Consider the following 20,010-nt stretch of genomic DNA (forward strand, 5'->3'; position numbering starts at 1 on the left):
TGCTTCCTAGCTGCCAGGTCTTGAGCCGACTTCCTCCACCATACCTTTCTGCCATGATGTTGTGTGGAGGTGACCAATCACTTGGCTCTGAAGCCATGAGCCAAAATAAACTGTTCCTCCTCTCCATTATCTTTTTAGTTACGTCTTTTGGTCACAGTGATTCAAAAGCTGATTAAAATACAAAAGGGGGGCTGTGGTTCAGCAGTAGAGCACTCACCTAGCACATGCAAGGCCCTGGGTTCGATCCTCAACACCACATAAAAATAAATAAACAAAATAAAGGTATTGTGTCCAACTACAACTAAAAAGTAAATATTTAAAAAAAATACAAAAGGGTACCAAGAAGTGGGGTCATCACTATTATGGTCACTGTTGTTCTGACCACGTGGTTCAGACTCCTTTGGAGTTGGTTTGTTGAAGGAAGAAGTTTGAAGAGTCTAGAGACTGCAAACTGGAAAAGCTTTACAATGTTGTCTGTGGAGCTTAGTGGGAGATTCCAGTGGGAGAGCAGGAGACCAGAATGCAGTAGGATGTGGACAGTAAAGACTGGGCTCATGAGGTTTCAGAGAAGGAGGGCTCTACTGGAAGTTATACTAGAAGCCATTTCATGCATGTTCTGGCAAAGAAATTGTCTACGTTTTGCAGATGCCCTGAGAATTTGTGAAGCTGAATTTAAAGGTGATGGACTAATTAATCTGGCAAAGGAAATTCCAAGGCAGCACAGCCTTCATGTGGTGGAATAAGTATCACAGGCAGCTTTTAACCAAGTTTACTGTGATAATCAGGAGGAGAAAGCAGAGCAGAAATATTTGAAAAACTTGCAGGTTGGCCAGAAAAGTGCAAGTAAAACTGGGACTAAGGAAGTTGTGGATGTTAAAAGAGATCAGTCACGAAAGAATTGGCAAGACCACACCTGTCTTAGGATCAAGGGTGTAAAGTAAAAATTCCCTTGAGAAGAAACCAGTGGTGCACCCTGTTTGAATGGGGGGTGGGGTGCTAGCAATTTGTTTCATAGCTAAGAGCTACGGAGTCAGCTGCCCATGGATTAAACCTCTGAAACCATGAGCCAAAATAAACTTGTCGACATTGTTCTTGTCACATCTTTTGATCAATGAAAAACCTGACTACAGCAGTGGTGCCACAGACACCTGACAAGTGTGAGGGGGACACCCACACTGCCTCCATGTATGTGCACCCCTCAATGTGCAGGAGGTGGCACAGCAGTGAGGACAGCCCACCCTCCGGTACAGGAGGTCTAAGACATCAGATCTCGGACGTGGTGTCAGGAGACGCAGACAGGGCCCTCACCATCTGCCCTATAAACCCACGAGGGGCCCCACCTCACAGACAACCCACAGGGAGCCCAGCCACAGGTCTGCTGAGCAGGGGGTCCAGTCTCAGGGACAGCAGAAAAGAGGGGTTGGAACAGGGACAACAGCATTCCACCACAGTCTCACCTAAGGCTGTGCTGGCCCCCATCTGCTCCATCGCAGCTCAGCCCTTTCTGACTCCTACCTTTGGTAGCATGACTTTGACAACCAGGAGTGGCCATCTTGAAGAGCTAAGACCATGATCCGGGGTTCATCCTGTCAGTGAGAATTTTAGGGGTGCTGAGGTCTGTGTAAGACCTGGACATTGTCCCCAGGGAAAGGACACCTCTTGCGACACTTCCAAGAAAACCACCACTGGCTGGCACTGGTTCTGGAAGCAGACCATCCTTCACACAGGTCCATGAAAGGCTGCCCACCTGAGCAGGACCAGAGCAGGACAGTGCTTGCAGATGGGCCAGGACACTGGGCCCCACGGACCAACATCAGAGGAACTGGGGGCAGGGATCAGGACTCAGATATCCAGGGCACAGGGTGACGCCACAGCATTGGATGGCCACACATGGGCTACAGCATTAGATGGAGACGGATGGGCCATAGCTTTCGAGAGCTGCCTTCAGGCTGTGGACCCTGTTATAGCCTCTAGTCAGCTGGGACTAGGTAAAAATACAGATTCTTGTCAACAGGTACCAGGGACCAGTGGTGCCCCCCAGTTCACAAGTGGAGTCCTAACCTTCTAGACCTCCTGGAAATGGGGTCCTTTACCCAAGTAACCTGGTTAAAGTGAGGCCATCAGGGTTGTCCTGATCCAGAACAGGTGGAGTCCTTGTGCATGATTTAGACCCAAAGAGGGGGAAGGTGGGGCAGCATGGAGACCAAGACTGGCTGATGCTTCCACAAGCCCAGGACACCAGGAACTCCCGGCTTCCAGGAGCTGGGGGAGGCCAGACTCTCTCCCTCTCAGCCCTGTCCACTCCTTGATCTGGGACTGCCAGCCTCCAGGGCTCTGAGACAACAGCTCTGCTGTTCGCCATGCCTGTTGGCGGCTCCGACTCACAGCAGCCTTGGGAAACTAAGGCGTCAGGTGGGGGTGGGGGACTCCTCCCCTCCCATCCTGGTTCTGCACAACAGGGCATCGGGAGCACTGCCCAGGTGGCTGTGGGGCATTTGCCCCGGTGCAGCTGGAGCAACGGTCATCTGTCCTCATCACTGGCCACCAAGATCCAAAGGACCTGGGAGAGAAGGGAGAGAGGATGCGGAACCAGCAGGTGAGGCTGTGGGATGGCAGGAGCGCACCCCTGTTGGGTGAGGCTGGGCCACCGGGGGTGGTGAGGACCCTCCTGTGTGGTCAGGGTGCACGCTGGTGTACTGTCTCCTTCCTGTGCCACGCAGAGCCAGCTCTCCTGCGCTCTTTCATGTCCGCTCGAGTCTGGTGCCTTGTCCAAGGCTGAGGCCACGGTGGCTGCAGACCAGCGGAGGGTCACCTGCCCCAGGGAGGCACGCTGGCAGCAGGGCTCAGGAGCTGCTGGGCTTCAGCACTCCTCTCCCCCTCCTCCCCCTCCTGCCGGCTCCCCTCCCTCAGCACCCCACTCACCACAGCGCCCACCTTCCTGCCGGCACAGGAACCTGCTGTCCCCTGGCCTGGCCCTCATGCTGCCTGCCCATGCCACACCACAAACGCGCACGTGAGCACACAGACAGACAGGTGTCCTCACTGGTGGTGGGGAGAAGTCCCTGACTGCAGGCCTGGGAGGCAGGGTCTGAGCTGCCGCTTCCCTCCTGTGGCCCACGACCCATCTGTTAGCGGCACACCACCAGCACACGGCTCCGGAGGAAGTCTGTGTCCTTCAGGTTCAGATCCAGGGCACAGAAAGGCTGGGCTCAGAGCCCAGGCTCCAGCTGGCAGACTCCAACCTGCAGGAGTCTCCTGGCAGGAGGACACAGCTCAGGACATGGCAGCCAGGGAGCAGAAAGCTCCGCTCACCCAGGGCAAGATCCAGGCCCCACAGGCCACCCCCAGGGGCCCACCTCCTCCAGCCACACGCCACCTGACAGCCACATCAGTGGACTAGTCCAGTGATGAGGTCACAGCTCTCCTACTGCAGCCATTGCACCTGGGAACACTCTTGGTTGGCTCACCAGGACCTTTGGGGGACACCTTGTACCCAAACCCAACCAGGACCTGGAGTGGAGGGAGCAGTGCCTCCTCTCAGAGCCTTCACCCAAGACTGCGACCCTGCGAGCCCTGCCGCAGGCTGTGGAGGAGCAGACACGTCTGTGGCAGCTGCAGCTCAGAAGGTCCTTCTGGATTCTGCCTGAAGGAGGAGGGTGGAGCACCCGCGCTGCGGCCCCACAGCCCAGCACGACCAGCCTGCTGCTTACCCGGCACACGCCACAAGAACCACGAAGGGCGAGGAAGGGGGCTGTGCCGATGCCCAGGGAAGCCGACGCCAAGCCGCACCACAGAGAAAACAGCTCTGCCAAGGTCCTGTGGGCAGGCACCGGCAGCCCTGCTGCTCTGAACGCAGCAGAGAAAGAAGTGGGGCAGAAAGAGCCCGAGCATACAGGGTGCTGTGGCAGCAGCTCTGGTGACGAGGAACCCACGGGCAGGCAAGGGCAGCAGGCACGCCCACCCAGGCTCAGGGCCGGGCCCACAGCAGCCCCTCCAGAGCACGGGGTCCACTCACCCTGCAGCTGGCAGCCTCTCCTGCAGAAGCCCGCCCTGAGGCCAGAGGCAGCAGCACGGCTGCTCCATAGGCCTGGGGAGCCCCGCCAGGACGGGGTGCAGCCTTCACTGCACTCAGGCCTCTCCAGGAACAGGAGGGGTGCCCATCTTCCAGGGAAGGAATGCTGCACAGCACAGAGTGCTCCTGTCCTGAGAGCCAGGCACTCAACACCTTAAGGAAATAACACTTAAAATATGAGGAAATGTACGTTTCTCGAATATTCCTGTGAAAATTCAACTCTCGCACCATGTGAATACATTTATAGGAAGATAGATTTTAAAAACAATGGGTACAAATCGAGGATCAAAGTAAGCAAATATATGACCACATGCCCAGGTGGGCAGGACAGCCCCACAGGACCCTGGGCCCAGAGACCGCCGCAGGTCTGGAGTGCTTCTCAGAGGCCTGGAGCCCCGGTGGCGAGTGGGACAACTATTGGGGGTCAGGTGCGCTGCTGTGCGACCCAGGGTGTCCCGCCCTAGACCCCGGAGTTCCTGTTGCTGGCAGGGTTCAAAGCCAAGAAGCTGAAGCCCTGGACGGGAAGGAGACAGACTCACGTTTACCCTCCACACACATACGAACACACGCGCGCGCACACACACTAAGGAGACAGACTCACGTTTACCCTCCACACAAATGAAACACACGCGCGCACTACATGATTACCACATACCCCTGCTCATACTTGTGTACTCTCACGTCCTTACATGGTCCTGGGTGCCCACAGGCCTTGCCGACAGTCGAGGACCACTGCCAGTGTGATACCCCAGGCCAGACTGTCACTCAAACACCCCACTCCTGGGAGGATGGCTGACTCCAGGGTCAGGGCAGGAGGGGTGCAAGAGGAGCCTGAGGCCACTTGCCACTGCAGACAGCAGGGCCCCAGAGCCTGCTTGCACACCTGAGGACTCAGGACCCGATCTGACACAGCCCCTGGGGCCAGGAACTGTGCACATATGAGCAAGGACTCTACAACCCCAGCCCAGTCGTCCATGTTTTTGTTAAGCAGGAAACTTAAGTGCACCGAGTCCCCTTTCTAGGGTGGTGATAGACCAGGCACTCCCGGGCAGGCGAGCTGAGGTCATGCTCAGGACACAGGCTGACAGCTTCTGCTGTGGAGGCCCAGGGCAACGTGCCCAGCTCCGGTGAAACACTCACTAATTGCCGCAGTCTGGCTGGGCACAAAATAACCAAGCCACCACGAGGCACTTGTAGGTTCAAACAGGATCTCCTTTATTGCCCGAACTCCCGCGCACCCCACCCACGCGGCCCTTCCAGGAACACCACACACCAACCGGAACTCCCTCCACCTCCCTCCACCCTCCACCAGCTCCGGTGGAACTCAACAGGAACTCCAGGTACCCCAGGGAGCAGGAGCCGCCCTATTCCCGGACAGCAGGGGTCCATATACAACAGAATACACAGCCTGTTTCAATCCAGCATCATCCAGTCACAGCAATCATACACAGCTTAACTTAATTATGTTCATCTTAATGGCTCTCTGGCATCACCTCTCAACCACTCCTTCTGCTAAAATGCCAGGAACCATTCCACCTCCGCTGTGGCCCTCAACAGCTCCCCTTTCTGTTTAATTAAACACCAAGCATGTGGCTTAGGGACCGTGCCTGTCTTAGGTTGTCCAATACTACATATGGTCCTTACCCGTCATCGGATGAGCTGACCTCAAGGCGTCAGCCTCCTGTCTTAGGTTGGTAACACTGCAATTGGATCTTACCCGTCATTGACTACCGGCCCAGCATACAGCCATGCTTGTGGATAGCCCTATGCACCAGTGGGGGGGTGAGGTTCTTTGCCTCACCTCTGTTGGCCCCCAAATTTTACCTGAACGACCATCACAAGCAGAAGGGAGAAGGATAAGAAAATGCCACGACACCAAGCCAATTGACCGCTCCTTTTGGAAAAATTGTACCACTGATGACACCATCCGCAAAGATACCCCAGCACTAACACAATTCGCTGCACCAACAGATAGTTCACAATGCATACAAGTGATACACAGTCCAGGCAAGTTCTGCAAGCAGTTCAAAGCAGAGGAATCTACTAATATGTTCCATTTCCTCCCAAAGTAAATCGACTTCTTGACTGAGCATCACTTGTTGAGTTACATTATTCATTGATGCATCAGTTTATACAGTTTGTTGTGATAGCTATCGCAGAAGCTGTAGTTTGGTTTTATCTTTGTCTTCACCGGCACTGGGATGAAGATAGGAATTCTGGCAATGATGGCTAAAAAAATTATGTAACATTCCAGCAGGCACTAAAAGAAAGCAATTTTCTAAACAATTTAGTATCCTGAATAGAATTAGATATAATGAAAAGGAAAGGTGAAAGTAAACAAACAGATCTGTTAACCTCCTTTTTTGTTCACATTTTAAAACAATCCTCAACAGCTGTTTACCCAATTTAAATTAAACCATTTAAATCACATGAATAATAAAAAAATATTTGGATCCATTTTTTCATGAGCGCTCCTCATGTATGATATATGGACGTACGCACATAGAGACATACAAAACAAAACACAAGTGTGCACACAAACATACAACACATAACATAATAGTAAAGGCCTTGTAGCTTTTCACAGGTGAAATCTCCATTGCAATGTTTAAAAACTCCACAGTCAAAAAATAGAACTGATCAGGAAAACATTAACCTAGGTCTGTATGAGCTCAAAAAACAAAATAGAACTTCATGATGTGGGAAAGGGCAATAATAAAATAGATATTCAAAAAAGCATCCGGGTTTCATTAGCCTCCAGGTGTGGGAGAACCACTGTAGCAGGCGTAAGGATAGCCAAACTGGAGTTCTGGATATCAGCTGTTATGGATTTGAGCCAAATCATCTTCTTTTTGGTCTGTAGAAATCGCTTTAGTTAATTTCTCTGGAATCCAAATTGGCTGCTGTTCTCCCTGTGGAAACACACAAACAGACCCCCGACTCCAGACAATCACTGGGTCAGGACCTTTCCATTGTCCTGTTAGAATATCCATCCAAAGTACCTTGGGCTTATGTACATTTTTTGGACACATGTGCCTTTCCACAGCACTAAGCTCTGATGAATCCAAATTTTAAAAGTTTAGAGTAAAAAGGGTTATTTTAAGTTTATCGTTGGGGGATATATACCCCTTTCCAATTCCCTCTTTTTGCTTTAATAACTACATTTTAATAGTTTGATGAGCTCTTCCAACTATAGCTTGTCCCTGAGGATTGTATGGGATTCCTGTTATATGAGTAATGCCAAATGATGAGCAAAATTGTTTAAAAGAGGTAGAAGTATAACCAGGGGCATTATCTGTTTTTAACGGTTTTGGAATGCCCACAGTGGCAAAATTTTGTAAGCAATGAGCTATAATATCTTTGGTTTTTTCTCCGGCATGAAGGGAGCCCATGAAGGGAAGAACTATCAACTGTAACATGCAAATATTTTCATTTTCCAAATTCTGGCAAGTGTGTGACGTCCGTCTGCCAAATATGGTTAGGTATCAGACCTCTAGGATTGACTCCAAGATTAACTTGTGGTAAAAAGGTCACACAATTTTGACATTGTTTTATTATTTGTCTAGCTTGTTCCTTAGTTATTTTAAAACGCTTCTGTAAAGTATTAGCATTGACATGGAACCTTTTATGAAAATTTGTGGCTTCTTCCAGTGTGGAGAAAATATGTATGTCATGTGCAGTTTTATCTGCTAAATCATTGCCCAAACTAAGGGCTCCAGGCAATCCTGTATGTGCCCTGATATGTCCTATGAAGAATGGATCTTTTCTGTCCCAGATTAGACTTTGTATAGTGGAAAACAAAGAGAAAACAGTAGAGGAAGGGGAAATCCTACCAGCATCTTCAAGAGATACTATAGCATTAACTACATACTGACTATCAGAAAATAAATTAAATACAGAATCTTTAAACATCACAAAAGCTTGTAATACTGCAATAAGCTCTACCTTTTGAGCTGATTGTTTGGGTACTAAAAATGTAAAAGTTTGATCAGGGGTAACTACTGCTGCTGTACCATTATCTGACCCATCAGTGAATATATCTGGAGCATTCATGATAGGGGTTTTTCTTGTCATTTTGGGAAAAACTACAGGATGAGAAGACCCAAAACACGACAAAGGATTAGATGGTAAGTGGTTATCAAATGAAATATTAGATTTGCACATGATTATTGCCCAAGTATTTACCTCATTAGCTAACTCATCAATTTGATCCATAGTATATGGAGTCATAATTTTATTGGGAGAAATTCCAAACACTCCCTTTGCTGCTTTTATTCCTTTGAGTATCAGCTGTCCTACAGCCTCAGGATACCTAGTAAGAATAGTATTAGGAGAATAAGATAAATGCGTACACAATAATGGACCTTCTTGCCAAAATACTCCTGTAGGAATATTTTTTGTTGGTAGTACAATAAATAATAAAGGCAAACTTATGTCAATTCTATCCAAATGCATATTTTCCATATATGTTTCAATGACTTTTAATGCCTTTCTTGCTTCAGGCGTCAACATGCGGGGTGAATTTGGATCTGATGGATCTTTCAGGATATCAGATAAAGGTCCCAACTCTCCTGTTGGTATGCCTAGATAAGGCCTTATCCAATTTATGTCTCCTAATAACTTTTGAAAGTCATTAAGTGATTTGAGTTGATCTACTCGTATTTGAATTTTTGGTGGACGGACCATGGTTGAGGATAACAGAACTCCTAAATAATTAATTGGAAAATTTAATTGTTCTTTATCTATTGCTATCTCTAGATTATAATTTTTTAATTAGTTTGTAAGAGTGGCATAACATTCTAGCAATGTGTTTTTATCTTTGTGTGCTAATAATACATCGTCCATACAGTGAAATATTTGTAGTTCAGGATTTTGATTTCTAAGTGGCTGGATTACTTTGTTAACATAAATTTGACACATAGTTGGGCTGTTAGCCATCCCTTGAGGGAGTACTTTCCATTCATATCTCTGATCAGGACCTTCATGATTCAGTGCAGGGATAGTAAATGCAAAACGTGGACTATCCTCAGGATGAATTGGAATTGAAAAAAACACAATCTTTAATATCTATAACTAAAACATTCCAGGTTTTTGGCAGACAATTGAGGAATCCCCGATTTGAGCAGGTCCCATAATAACCATCTCGTTATTAATAGCTCTTAAATCTTGCAATAATCTCCATTTACCAGATTTCTTTTTGATGACAAAAATGGGAGTATTATGGGGAGATACGGAAAGTTGTATATGACCCTCCGCTAACTATTGTTTGACCAGGTCATGGGCTGCTTGTATCTTTTCTTTAGTCAGGGGCCACTGAGGAACCCATACTGGCCTTTCTGATTTCCAAGTAATTTTTATTGTCTCAGTGACCTCTCCTGAAAACCCAATCCATGTCTGTCTGTTCCTTGATCTATTTGTATTGGTGCTGCTATACCTTGTTCTTGTTCTCCTAATCCTTTTTCCTTCCTAAAACCTTGTCTAGCCATAATAGTGGGCGCATTTGGATTGATGTTATTTGTTAATGTCAAACCTAATCGATCTAGGACATTTTGTCCCCATAAATTTACGGGAAGATGATCCAATACATATGGCTGTATAGTTCCTTCACATCCTTCAGGATCCTCCCAATCTAATACCATTGCACTTCTATGGGGATTAGTTGCCACTCCTAGGCCTCGAAGCGTTTGAGTGGCTTGTTGTAATGGCCAATGTTTTGGCCATTTTTGACGAGAGATGATGCTAAGGTCTGCACCTGTATCCAGTAGCCCATTAAATTCGTGTCCTTGAATATTTAGTTTTAGCATGGGGCGAGAATCTAAATTTAAAGAAAGCATAGCCCAATCTACACCTGTGGAGCCTAATCCCCTGGAACCTCTTTCTATAATACAGCTGGAAAATTTATCATGCAGGCTGGGTATTATTAACAACTGTGCTATTCTATCTCCTGGTGAAATTACTGATATACCCCTTGGAGAACTGGCTATAATTTTTATTTCACCTTCATAATCGGGATCAATTACCCCAGGACTTATCGTAAGTCCTTTGAGAGTAGAAGAACTGCGTCCTAATAGTAAGCCTACTGTTCCTTGGGGAAGAGGTCCTTTTACTCCTGTGGGAATGATCTTAACTCCCATCTCTGGAGTTAATACTGCTCTGGCGGAGGCGCAGATGTCCAACCCTGCGCTCCCTCTGGTTCGTCTGATGAGGGATCTAATGGATAATGTGTCCTGGGCACCTCCCTGATGGTGTTGCTGGGTTCCTCCAGTGCCCCGTATATTTGTGGTCGTGGGCCCCGGAGCATTGGGCCCCCCGTCCGTTTTTTGGCAATGGAGCCCGATGGTTTTCTCCACGATATCGTGGATAAACACCTGGTCCTTGTCCGTTTTTTGATAATGGAGCACCCTCTATGGTGGTTTGAGAACGGCATTCATTAGCCCAACGTCTCCCTCTATGGCATCGTGGGCAAATACCCGGTATTTTACCCCTTTGATCATATCCAGTTTTGTTAAACCCTCCTCCTATGGGGCAACTCCTTCTAAAATCTAAAATGTCTTCTCTTTGACTAAGCAAATAAGATTGTACCAATGTCCGTAACGGTAATGTGCCAACTGGCAGAGTTCCTGGGCTTTCCTTTTCTATCTTTTTTAAATCTTCACCATGATGGTTCCATTGTGATATATTTAATAACCCCTCTTTATTGAACCATGGGCTACACCTTTGTATCGTCTTAACGTATGCCCTGACTGTTCTTGATTTTACTGAGATGCCTCCTTCCTCTAGCAATTTACTTAACACCCTTTCGGTTTGGTTTTTACTAATTTTTAATTCCATATTTCTGCTATAAAAATAACGCAACCCAACAAGATAACACAAAACAAAACCGAAGCAAAACAAAACAAAAACGGAACAAAAAATCATTGTATCAGTTTTTCTATTTTCTTGACATGTGTATTTGTGGTCTATCTCTATCTCTTCCTCAGGGCCGAACAACTTCAAACCTTGAGCCAACCATTTTCCCCAGTTTGCCTGAGAAGGTTCTAGGGACAGGCAGCTTGAAACAAAAACAAAACAAATCAAAACAAGAACACACTGTTTTTTGAAATGGTCACCCATTCTCTGGCCCTGCCCTCAGGGGCGAGCAATTTCACTTACCCCCAAGCCTCAGGCGTCCACCAAATGCTGCAGTCTGGCTGGGCACAAAATAACCAAGGCGTCACGAGGCACTTGTAGGTTCAAACAGGATCTCCTTTATTGCCCAAACTCCCCCGCATGCCACCCACATGGCCCTTCCAGGAACACCACACACCAACTCCCTCCCCTGGAACTTCCTCTGCCCTCCACCGGGCTCTGTAAGAACTCAATGGGGAACTCCGGAACTCCTAGAGAACTCAATGGGAATTCAAAGGGAACTGCCAGAGAACTCAATGGGAACTCAAAGGGCCCATATACAACTGAATACACAGCCTGTTTCAATCCAGCATCATCCACAGCTTAACTTAATTATCATCATCTTAATGGCTCGCTGGCATCACCTCTCAACCACTCCTTCTGGTAAAATGCCAGGCGCCATTCCGACTCGGCTGTGGCTCTCAACAACTAATGTCTCCAAACAAAAGACAAAAATATGTGGTGAGTGCTTTATTACTCATGGTTTACAAGCCATATTATATATAAAAAAAAATCGTTTTTAAAACAACCAGGTTTGCTGGGAAGTGTCCTTTTCCCCTTTGCACCATGAACTTTGGCACCATGAACACCTGAGTCCTTTGTATTAAACATACCCTTTGTGTAGATCCTGGGCAAACCTTGAGGACTTCTGAGGTCTCGGCTCACCCCCCAATCCCCATCATCAATGTTAGAAACTTGGGGAAATGCACACGCACTGTTTCACTTTCTGAGCCCTTCTCCCCACTGGACATGTCCAAAGAGGTGGTGGCCTGGTCATGAGTTAAGAAGCTCCCCCAAGGTCCTCATTGACGATTCGTAGAGAAATCTGAAACACAAAGACTGACTCAGCTACAGAAAAAAAAAAAAAGGCCAGATTATCCAAATGTACATTTCCAAAGGAACACAACCAGGGCGCACCTGAGGGTGCAGCAGGGCCATCGCAAGTGCAGGTCGGGAGTCCCGCCTGGGCAGCCCCACACAGCGAGCCCCGGCAACGGTGCCTGTGTGCACCCACTCAGGTCAGCCCTCAGAAGCTTCCTCAGGACCTCCTCTCAGCCGCACCTCAGATCCACGGCACAGGGAGAAGCACACGAGGTCGTTCTGGCCCATTCTCCCCTGCTGCACAGAGGAGGCTCCGGCCCTGCTCTGCAGCGGGACAGTCCCAGCCAGCTCTGATGCCTCGAGGCCTCTGGGCACCTGGCCCTGCCTGTCCAGCCAGGGGGCGAGAACTCACTGCGCTTCCTTCCAGGCTCTGCTCCCACTCCTAAGGGCCTGTTCCCATCAAGACTCCTGCCTGAGGCTGGCACCTTGCCTCTGTTCCTACAACTGAGCGCACCCCTGCAAGCAGGAGGCTCAGCCCTAGGGCTTCACCAGCTGGTATCTCCTGGACAGCTCCACTGGGCAGAGCAGCTACACTGAACCTCCTGAGTCTGCAGACGCTGTTTCTTGATCTTGTGCCCACCGCTGAGATGATGCCCTTCTGCCTGATGCAGCCTTGCAGACTGTCCAGCCATCTGACCAGGTGAAGCACAACGGCTACTTTGAATGTTCTCAAGGTCGTGCTACAAGCCAGGCGAGCTGTACTCTGAAGTGCTGGGCTCAGTCAGCGCACCCAGGTCACACCACCTTGCAGTCAGCACAAGGCCGCTGTGCACACACCTGCACCCACACCTCAAGACAGATCCAGAGAGCTCTCTGCAGAGTCTGCCGGGAGCTCAGTAACTCTGTCCAGTCACTCAGAGGTACATGTGCTTTCTATACGGACCCACACAGATTTAAGGGAAGAAAACAGACTTGTCCAGGTCCTCTGTCCCTCAAGACCCCCTCCCTCGGCACTGGGTCTTGTGTGCCAGGCAGCACCGAGACAACTGGCCTGGACCTCATGGAGAGGGCCTCTGCAGTATGATGTGGCAGCAGCTCTGGCTGAGCTCCTGGGGCTGCTGTGGGCCTTTGGCTGGTCCACCACCAAATGAGGTGCCCCAAGTGGGGCCAGAAATGATGAGCACGGGGCCCAAGGATGCCACACACACAGGGCTGGGGGCACCTCACAGGACCAACCGCTGCCCTAGGCGGTCTTGCTTCCTCCAGGTCTCCTGCCAAGCCCTGGGCCTGGGGAGAACAGTGCTCAGCTCTGTCCCTCCTGCCAATCCGGAGCTGGAGCTGAGACAGGAGAAGGGGCAGAGTCACAGCCACCAGCATCTAGACCCCAACCCTTAAAACACTGCCGTCTCCTCAGGGAGCATGAGCGCGTGAACCCTGAAGAGAAAGACACGAGGCCGTCTTGGCAGACTGCCTACGCACCTCAGCACTGCTCCACTGGCCCACACCCACGCCAGCCACAAGGCTGGCACACTCCCTGGCCACTCAGGATGGGCAGGGCTCAGTGGAGAGGGTCCTGGGACCAAACTGGATGCCAGGCGGATGCTGGGAGCCCCACAGCAGGCCACCCCTTCGCTCTGCTGCTGCTTGAGGGCTGGGTCAGTGCACTGTGAGGACCCAAGAAGCAATGACAACTGCGGAACAAGAGGAAGAGAACTTGGGGCTTTACAGCTAAAGGGACAGCAGCAGAACATTAGGCCACCAAGCCTGGTGGGCTGTGGATCTCCTTGTGCATAAGATGTGAGAACCGGGGGGTGAGTTCCCTGGGCTCTGAGCCTGTGAAGTGCAGGACCCAGGCTCAGCATCTGTGAAGTGGCCAAGGCAGCAAGCACCCTGTGGTCACCAAGGACCCATGCACTGAGCAAAGAGCAGGATGAAGGACATCACCATCCCTCAAGAAGGGCTTGTGTGTAAGCGACAGGGGTGTGCTCTAAGGAAGCCACAGAAACGCCCTGCCCATGAGCACGTGGAGGAGTGCTGAGACCAGAAAGCATGACGGCCGCTCTCCTCCAGCCCTGCTCAGCCACTGCACCCCAGGCCACCCTCACCGCCCGCAGAGCAGACCAACGTGGCACCCGCTGTGCCAGCAGCACGACCACAGCGCATGTCCTCAGTGGGAAGACTTGGGAGGTAACCCAACCTTCAGAAAGGCTCACACGTCTGTAACCTCAAAGTAAAAGGTGTTGTCTTCACACTAGTGATGGTTAAAATAGCTCCTTGCACACACAAGTTCTTCCCCCTGAGGAGACGCATCCAACTTAGCTCTGCGCTGGGCGAGGCAGTGAAGGCACAGTAAGAAGCCGTTTTTATTTAGCACCCCAACCAGCCAACCAACACCAACGCCGCTGGGGGGAAAGCTGATTGCTCACCTCTGAATCGAGGCCCACTGTATAGACACCCCCGGGAACAAGGGTTCCTGGAGCCTTGGAGATGGTAGCTGGCCAAGGTTCTCAGGTCCAACACTAAACCAGGTCATTCAGAAACACACTCTGAATGTGACATCTCAACTGCTTCCTCCCGATGGATGAATGCTTTGCTTCAACCATTTTTCAGACTGATTGTCTTCAGCGCTGGCTCTGCTGGGTTGCTGCTGGCACAGGGGTGGGACCCAGCAATGCAGAGCCCTGGCTCCCCGCTACCACTGAGAGGACTGCCCAGAGTGCGAGGCTTGGCGGGGAACAGCGCACGGCACCACATGGGCAGCACACAGGCTTTCCACAGCCAGCTCTGCTCTCAGAGCTTCTAGCTCCTCAGGCCCTGCTCAGGGCAGGAGTTAGGAGACACTGGTGAAGGGGCAATGAGGCTTTGCAGCAGGAGCCCAAGTCCACTTCCCCTCAGCGGTAAAAACATTTGACACCCAAAACGGTGTCCTCACTAATGGCATTTTAAAATAAAGATGAGTTAATACTCCTAGAGCTGTAATTCTGGTCGCCCTGGTGAGCTGTGTGCCTGATACACACTTTTTATGCTGCACGTGTTTTCTGATGCACAAAAGCTCCAGCCATCTCAAAATAAGGTCATCGTCTTTGAGAGTTCATGCTCAGAATCAGAGCACTCTGCAGAGGGCAGAAGGTGCTGCTGTTAAATCACCCCACAGGCAGTGTGCTCAGGCTGCACCCGCCCTGGGTGACTCCATGGTGTGTAGAACAGAGGCTCTCAGCTGCGCCTGACCGTTAGTGATCCCATGATTCACAGAACAGCAGTTCTCGGACAGCATCTGCCCTGAGTGATCCCATTTTTTAAAGCTGTTGTTTGCCTTGAACTACTCCATTTTGAGTACCAGAGCCAAGTGTAATGACTCCATACCTGGTTTGTACAGTAAACAAACAACACCTGCCCAGCACCACCATAAGGCATAACTTAATAAATAACTTTCATGTGCTAACTTATCAAACTAAATCCCGAGTACCTGGACATGTGGCCGACCCAAATCCTATCAGGAACAACAGACACGGGACCTAGCCAACCCAACCTCACCAGATGCAGCTGCCTTACCTTAGGCCCATAAAAGGAAAAGCCTGCAAGACTGTCCACAGTGGCACCCTGACCCTGTCACCTGGGACTAGTCATGAGTCTTGCCCAGGAAAATGGCCACAGGCATGAATCTCCCATGTCCGGTCCCACTGGGCTTCAGCAGAGAGCAGTTTTTCCTGCCCTTGGAGGTTATGCATGGCCCACTCAAGCTAACACTGCCCTCCGTGGGGACCCTCTGCCTTGACGACTCTGCAGAAGTGCTTGGCTAAGACCCTCACCTGACCACCCACAGTGGCTCTGGGACTCTGCCTTCAAGCGTCTGTCTGTGCTCCTGGCTCAGCATCCTGCCATCTTTCCTCTCTTCCTTAGTCTATATCTGCCATCGTGTGAAGTCTCCTTTGTGACTTGAGAGTTAGAAATGTTAGAAGTGAAGGCTGTGACCGTCAGCCAAGCATTCGGTGACCTGCCACTGCTCGGTGGGGCAGCCTGTGACGTGATGGTTCCCAGTGAATCCCGACATTGTGGAAAGACAGACACGTTGGGGGTGTGTTGAGGCATCACCACAGCATGACGGTGTGTGTGCATCACACTGCCCACAGAAACCGTGAAAACTGAGGAGTAAAGAGGACACATACTGGAAAGAGAAAAGCAGAAAGCAGCAGAGCGTCTGAAGGCATGGGACAACCAGTGAAGGCCCGACACACGCACAACAGGAGCTCCAAAAGCACATGGAAAGGACAGCGTGACGCCATGGCACCCAGAGCCCCACATCAGCGTCAGACATGAGGCGCAGCCCAGGGAGCCAGAGGCCACTGCACAGGACAAACACTTAACATCACATGGGGCAAACCATGTTCCACGTCCAAAAAGCCAGAGAAAATCCCGAAAGACAGGGAAATACCTCCTGTACTGAGAAGCACAGCTCAGAACTTCACCTGATAAGCACAGGCAGAGGAGGAAGCACTCACTTCAGAGGTCTCAGTTCAGAGCGCCACCCCGTTTCTAGGGCTGAGCTGAGGCAGCACAGCCTGGTGGGTGTGCTGGAGGAAAGAAGCCGGAGGAAGCAGAGGGGAGCTGCGCCCAACCAAGGCACAACAGATACCAAAGGCACAGACCACCTCCTCCAGCACCCCCCGCCTGTTCAGTCACCACCCAATCAATCCCTGTCAGGGACTGATGACCGATGAGGTCAGACTCACAGCCCACTCAGGCCATCACTCCTCTCAGCCCCAGGAAGGCAGCCAGCTGCCTATGGACTGAGACCTCTGAAGCTGTGAGCCCCCAGAAAAAACCCTCCTCCTCTAATTGTCAGGTCTTTTGGTCACAGCATTGAAAAAGCTGACCGCAACACAGTCTGATTTCAAAATGGGCTACAGATCTCAACAGACACTTTATCAAAGAAGTGATTCAGAGGGCAAATAACTGAATGAAAAGAAGTACCACACCATGAGTTCAGGGAAATACACATTAAAACAAGATACCACTTCACACCTAATAAAATGTCCCCAATCTGGAGTGCTGGCCACACCAAATGGCAGCAAGGACGTGGAGCGGCAGGAACTGTCTTCCATGGTGGAGGAGATGCAAAGCGACAGTCATGCTGGAGGACATGTGAAGCACTGCTTATGGAACTGACCCCACTCTGTGACCCAGCAAGAGTCTCCCTTGGTTTGTACCCACAGGAGTAAAAAACTTACAGTCACACAAAACCTGCGTACAGCTGTGTTTGTGATTCCCACACCTAGAAGTAGCCCAGCCGTCTCAGCAGGCGTGGAGGACAGCCCCCTGTCCATGTGATGGGGCTCAGGGTACCCAGAGGACTGGCGAGGAGTCCTTTCTGGGTGTGAGTGGAAGAGTGTGTCCAGAGGACAGCAGCTCCTAAACTGGTGTGTCCAGAAGTAAGAACCATGTGCCTACTGAACAGATGGACACGTGTGCTCTTTCCTCTGGGGCTGACACCTTTCTCTCGACCTTCGATGTCAGCACTCTGGGTTCCATAGTCTTCAAGCTCCCCCAGATTCTCTGGCCTTGGCAGTGACACTGTTACCCCCTAGTTCTCAGTCCTGTGGACTGGGCCTGAGCCACACGACTGACTTCCCCGGCTCTCCAGCTGGCACACAGCCCAGGGAGGCACTGCTGAGCCTCGTAACGGTGGAACCACTCCCAAGATGCTGCTGTCCTCTGACACATCTAGGTATAAACTCTGCAGATTCAGAAGGAGGGAGGATCAACAGGTGGCACATACAGGAATTCAGAGCAGGGGAACCACTCTCTGTGCAGTACTGCAGTGAAGGGTGTAGGTCCTCTTACATTGGTTCAAACTTCAGAAGGTTCAAAACCAAGAGCGAGCTCTAATGTGCACCACGGAGCTTGGGTGATAGTGATGTGTCTGACAAGTGTGCCCCAGGTATGGGATGCCAACAGTGGGAAGGTGCATTATGTTGGGGGCATGGGCATATGGAAAACCACAGCACTTTCTCTTCCATCTTGCTATGGACCTCAACTTCGTTCAAAATTTTCTGGTGTTGTTGGGAATCAAATCCAGGGCCTCTGCCACAGAGCAATATCCTAGCCCTACAAGATTAAGTCTTGGAATAAAACCCATTGATTCTAACATTGCAAGAATTGTTATTAGCAGATTTACTAATAGCCAGCCCTCTGTGTCTGTGGGCTGCACATGCATACACACAAGCAATCACAGATTGAAAATATTTTTAAAACACTGGTCTTCACTGAACATGTGCACACTTTTTTCCTTGTTGTTATTCCCTAAACCATGCAGTGTATCAACGATTCACACAGTGTTGACATGGCACGGGGTATTAGTGACCTAGAGATGATCACAGGGGCAGCAGGAGAGGCACGGATGACCCAGCAGTTTCTCCCCCTGAGTCCTGGAACCGTCCCTGAGGATACTGAGGGCATCACCTCTCCCCTTTGTTCCTGAAGTACCCATCTCCTCCCTTCCTCTGCTCTCAGTGCAGTGGGGCTTCTTTTCACTGGGGTGGAAAAGGGACTCTAGGCTGTAGACAACAGAGGTGAGGCTCTGGGGACAGAACAGTCCTGGGGACGGAAGGAGACCCAACAAAGTGAGGCTGTGTGGCTCACAGCATGCTGCCATGAGCGAGTGACCCAAAGCCACCTTGCTCCTGGCATGTGGCAGTCTGCGTGGCTTCACTGGACTGACTGCACGCAGCATCACCCACACACCTGAATATCATGGTGTTAGCTTGTGATGTGTGTTCAGAGTAGAATGTCACATAAATACCATCTAAAACTGCCGACTGTCTAAGCCTTTAACAATTGAGAAAAGCAAAAAATTTCTTAAAATCTGAAGTGAGTTTCAAAGAAATCAGGCCTTGCTACTACATTCTGAGAATTCCCAGTTGAGCCAACAGGGTCTCATTTCACTGACAGTGATTAAAACCAGGGTCCATGGGACAGAAATGGATCCCATGACCTCCAGGCAACTCAGTTCTCAAACATATTTGTAAGGCCAATTTCTAGAAAGTGAGCATCCAGGTGATTGTGACTATGAAACAAGTCATGAAAGCTACTTTGGACGACGTCCACTTATAAATTCAGCGTTTTTGAAAGCCTTTCTCCAAAGGAAGCAGCCGACCTGGAGTGGAGTTTGTCACCCTGGTACGTGTAAAGCAAGGACAGCCTGCTCCAGAGCCTCAGGAAGAGCAAGCAACACTGTCCTCCCAGAGAGGAGGGGAGCAGCTCCTCAGAGGCTCAGGAGGGGCCGTGCCACCCAGCATGGCGATCGTGGGAAGAGGCACTGTGCTCAGGAAATGCCCCGCTGCAAAGTGTGGCGAGCCAGCAAAAGCAACGTCTACCTGGAGAGCTTCTGAGCTAACGCCCTTCTCTTTCCAGAGCAGAAAGTGCCAAGTGACCATTCTTCCCTGAGACACACAGAAGTGCCTCCCTCTTCCTCCACAGCTTCTGAGCTGCTGATCTTGAGCATGGCGCCCACTCACCTCTCTAGGCTGTCCTCTTCCAGGGTGATCTCCATGAAGGCCTTCAGCTTTCTGTGCACAGTGGCTGCAGTCTCCTTTACTTTGGAACTTCTGTGTTTACCTGTGACAAGAACATAGTGGGAGAGGGGAGGGAACGCAGTGTCACCGCAGAGGCACAGAATGCTCTGCACATGCAGCCACTCCCATGTACCCTTCCAGCCGACCCACCCAGGGATGCTGTTAAGGTCCAGCGTGTATTCATGGAAGCTCGGCTGTGGGCGGAGTCCCGGGGCTCTGATCCCACAGCCTTAAAGAAGCTCTCTGCCACATACCAAACAGAAGGGGCAATGGGCATATTTCAGAGCTCTCCCCCAGTTTAAGCATGGTGGACACTCAGCACCCCAGGCTCCATCCTCACAGCTCCTTGTGGGCGCTGCCCCTCATGCTGTGCATTTA

At 50.3% G+C, this 20,010-nt stretch overlaps 1 protein-coding gene across 5 annotated transcripts in view; it reads right to left on the reverse strand.

Annotated features, from left to right (window-relative positions):
* Positions 1 to 11,695: 11,695 nt before the first annotated feature.
* Ncapg2 (non-SMC condensin II complex subunit G2) overlaps positions 11,696 to 20,010 on the reverse strand; it is a 60,143-nt gene continuing 51,828 nt past the window's right edge. For all 5 annotated transcript variants that reach the window (XM_015502360.2, XM_048785469.1, XM_015502361.2 and 2 more), the window contains 2 exons: positions 19,576 to 19,675; positions 11,696 to 12,065 (listed from right to left, as the gene is read on the reverse strand). In XM_015502360.2, the coding sequence (XP_015357846.1) occupies positions 12,014 to 12,065; positions 19,576 to 19,675 (152 nt within the window). In that variant the 3' untranslated portion in view covers positions 11,696 to 12,013. The remainder of the gene's footprint in view (positions 12,066 to 19,575; positions 19,676 to 20,010) is intronic.

The sequence above is a fragment of the Marmota marmota genome, unplaced genomic scaffold (assembly GCF_001458135.2).
Source record: "Marmota marmota marmota unplaced genomic scaffold, marMar, whole genome shotgun sequence".
NCBI classification, from domain to species: Eukaryota; Metazoa; Chordata; class Mammalia; order Rodentia; family Sciuridae; genus Marmota; species Marmota marmota.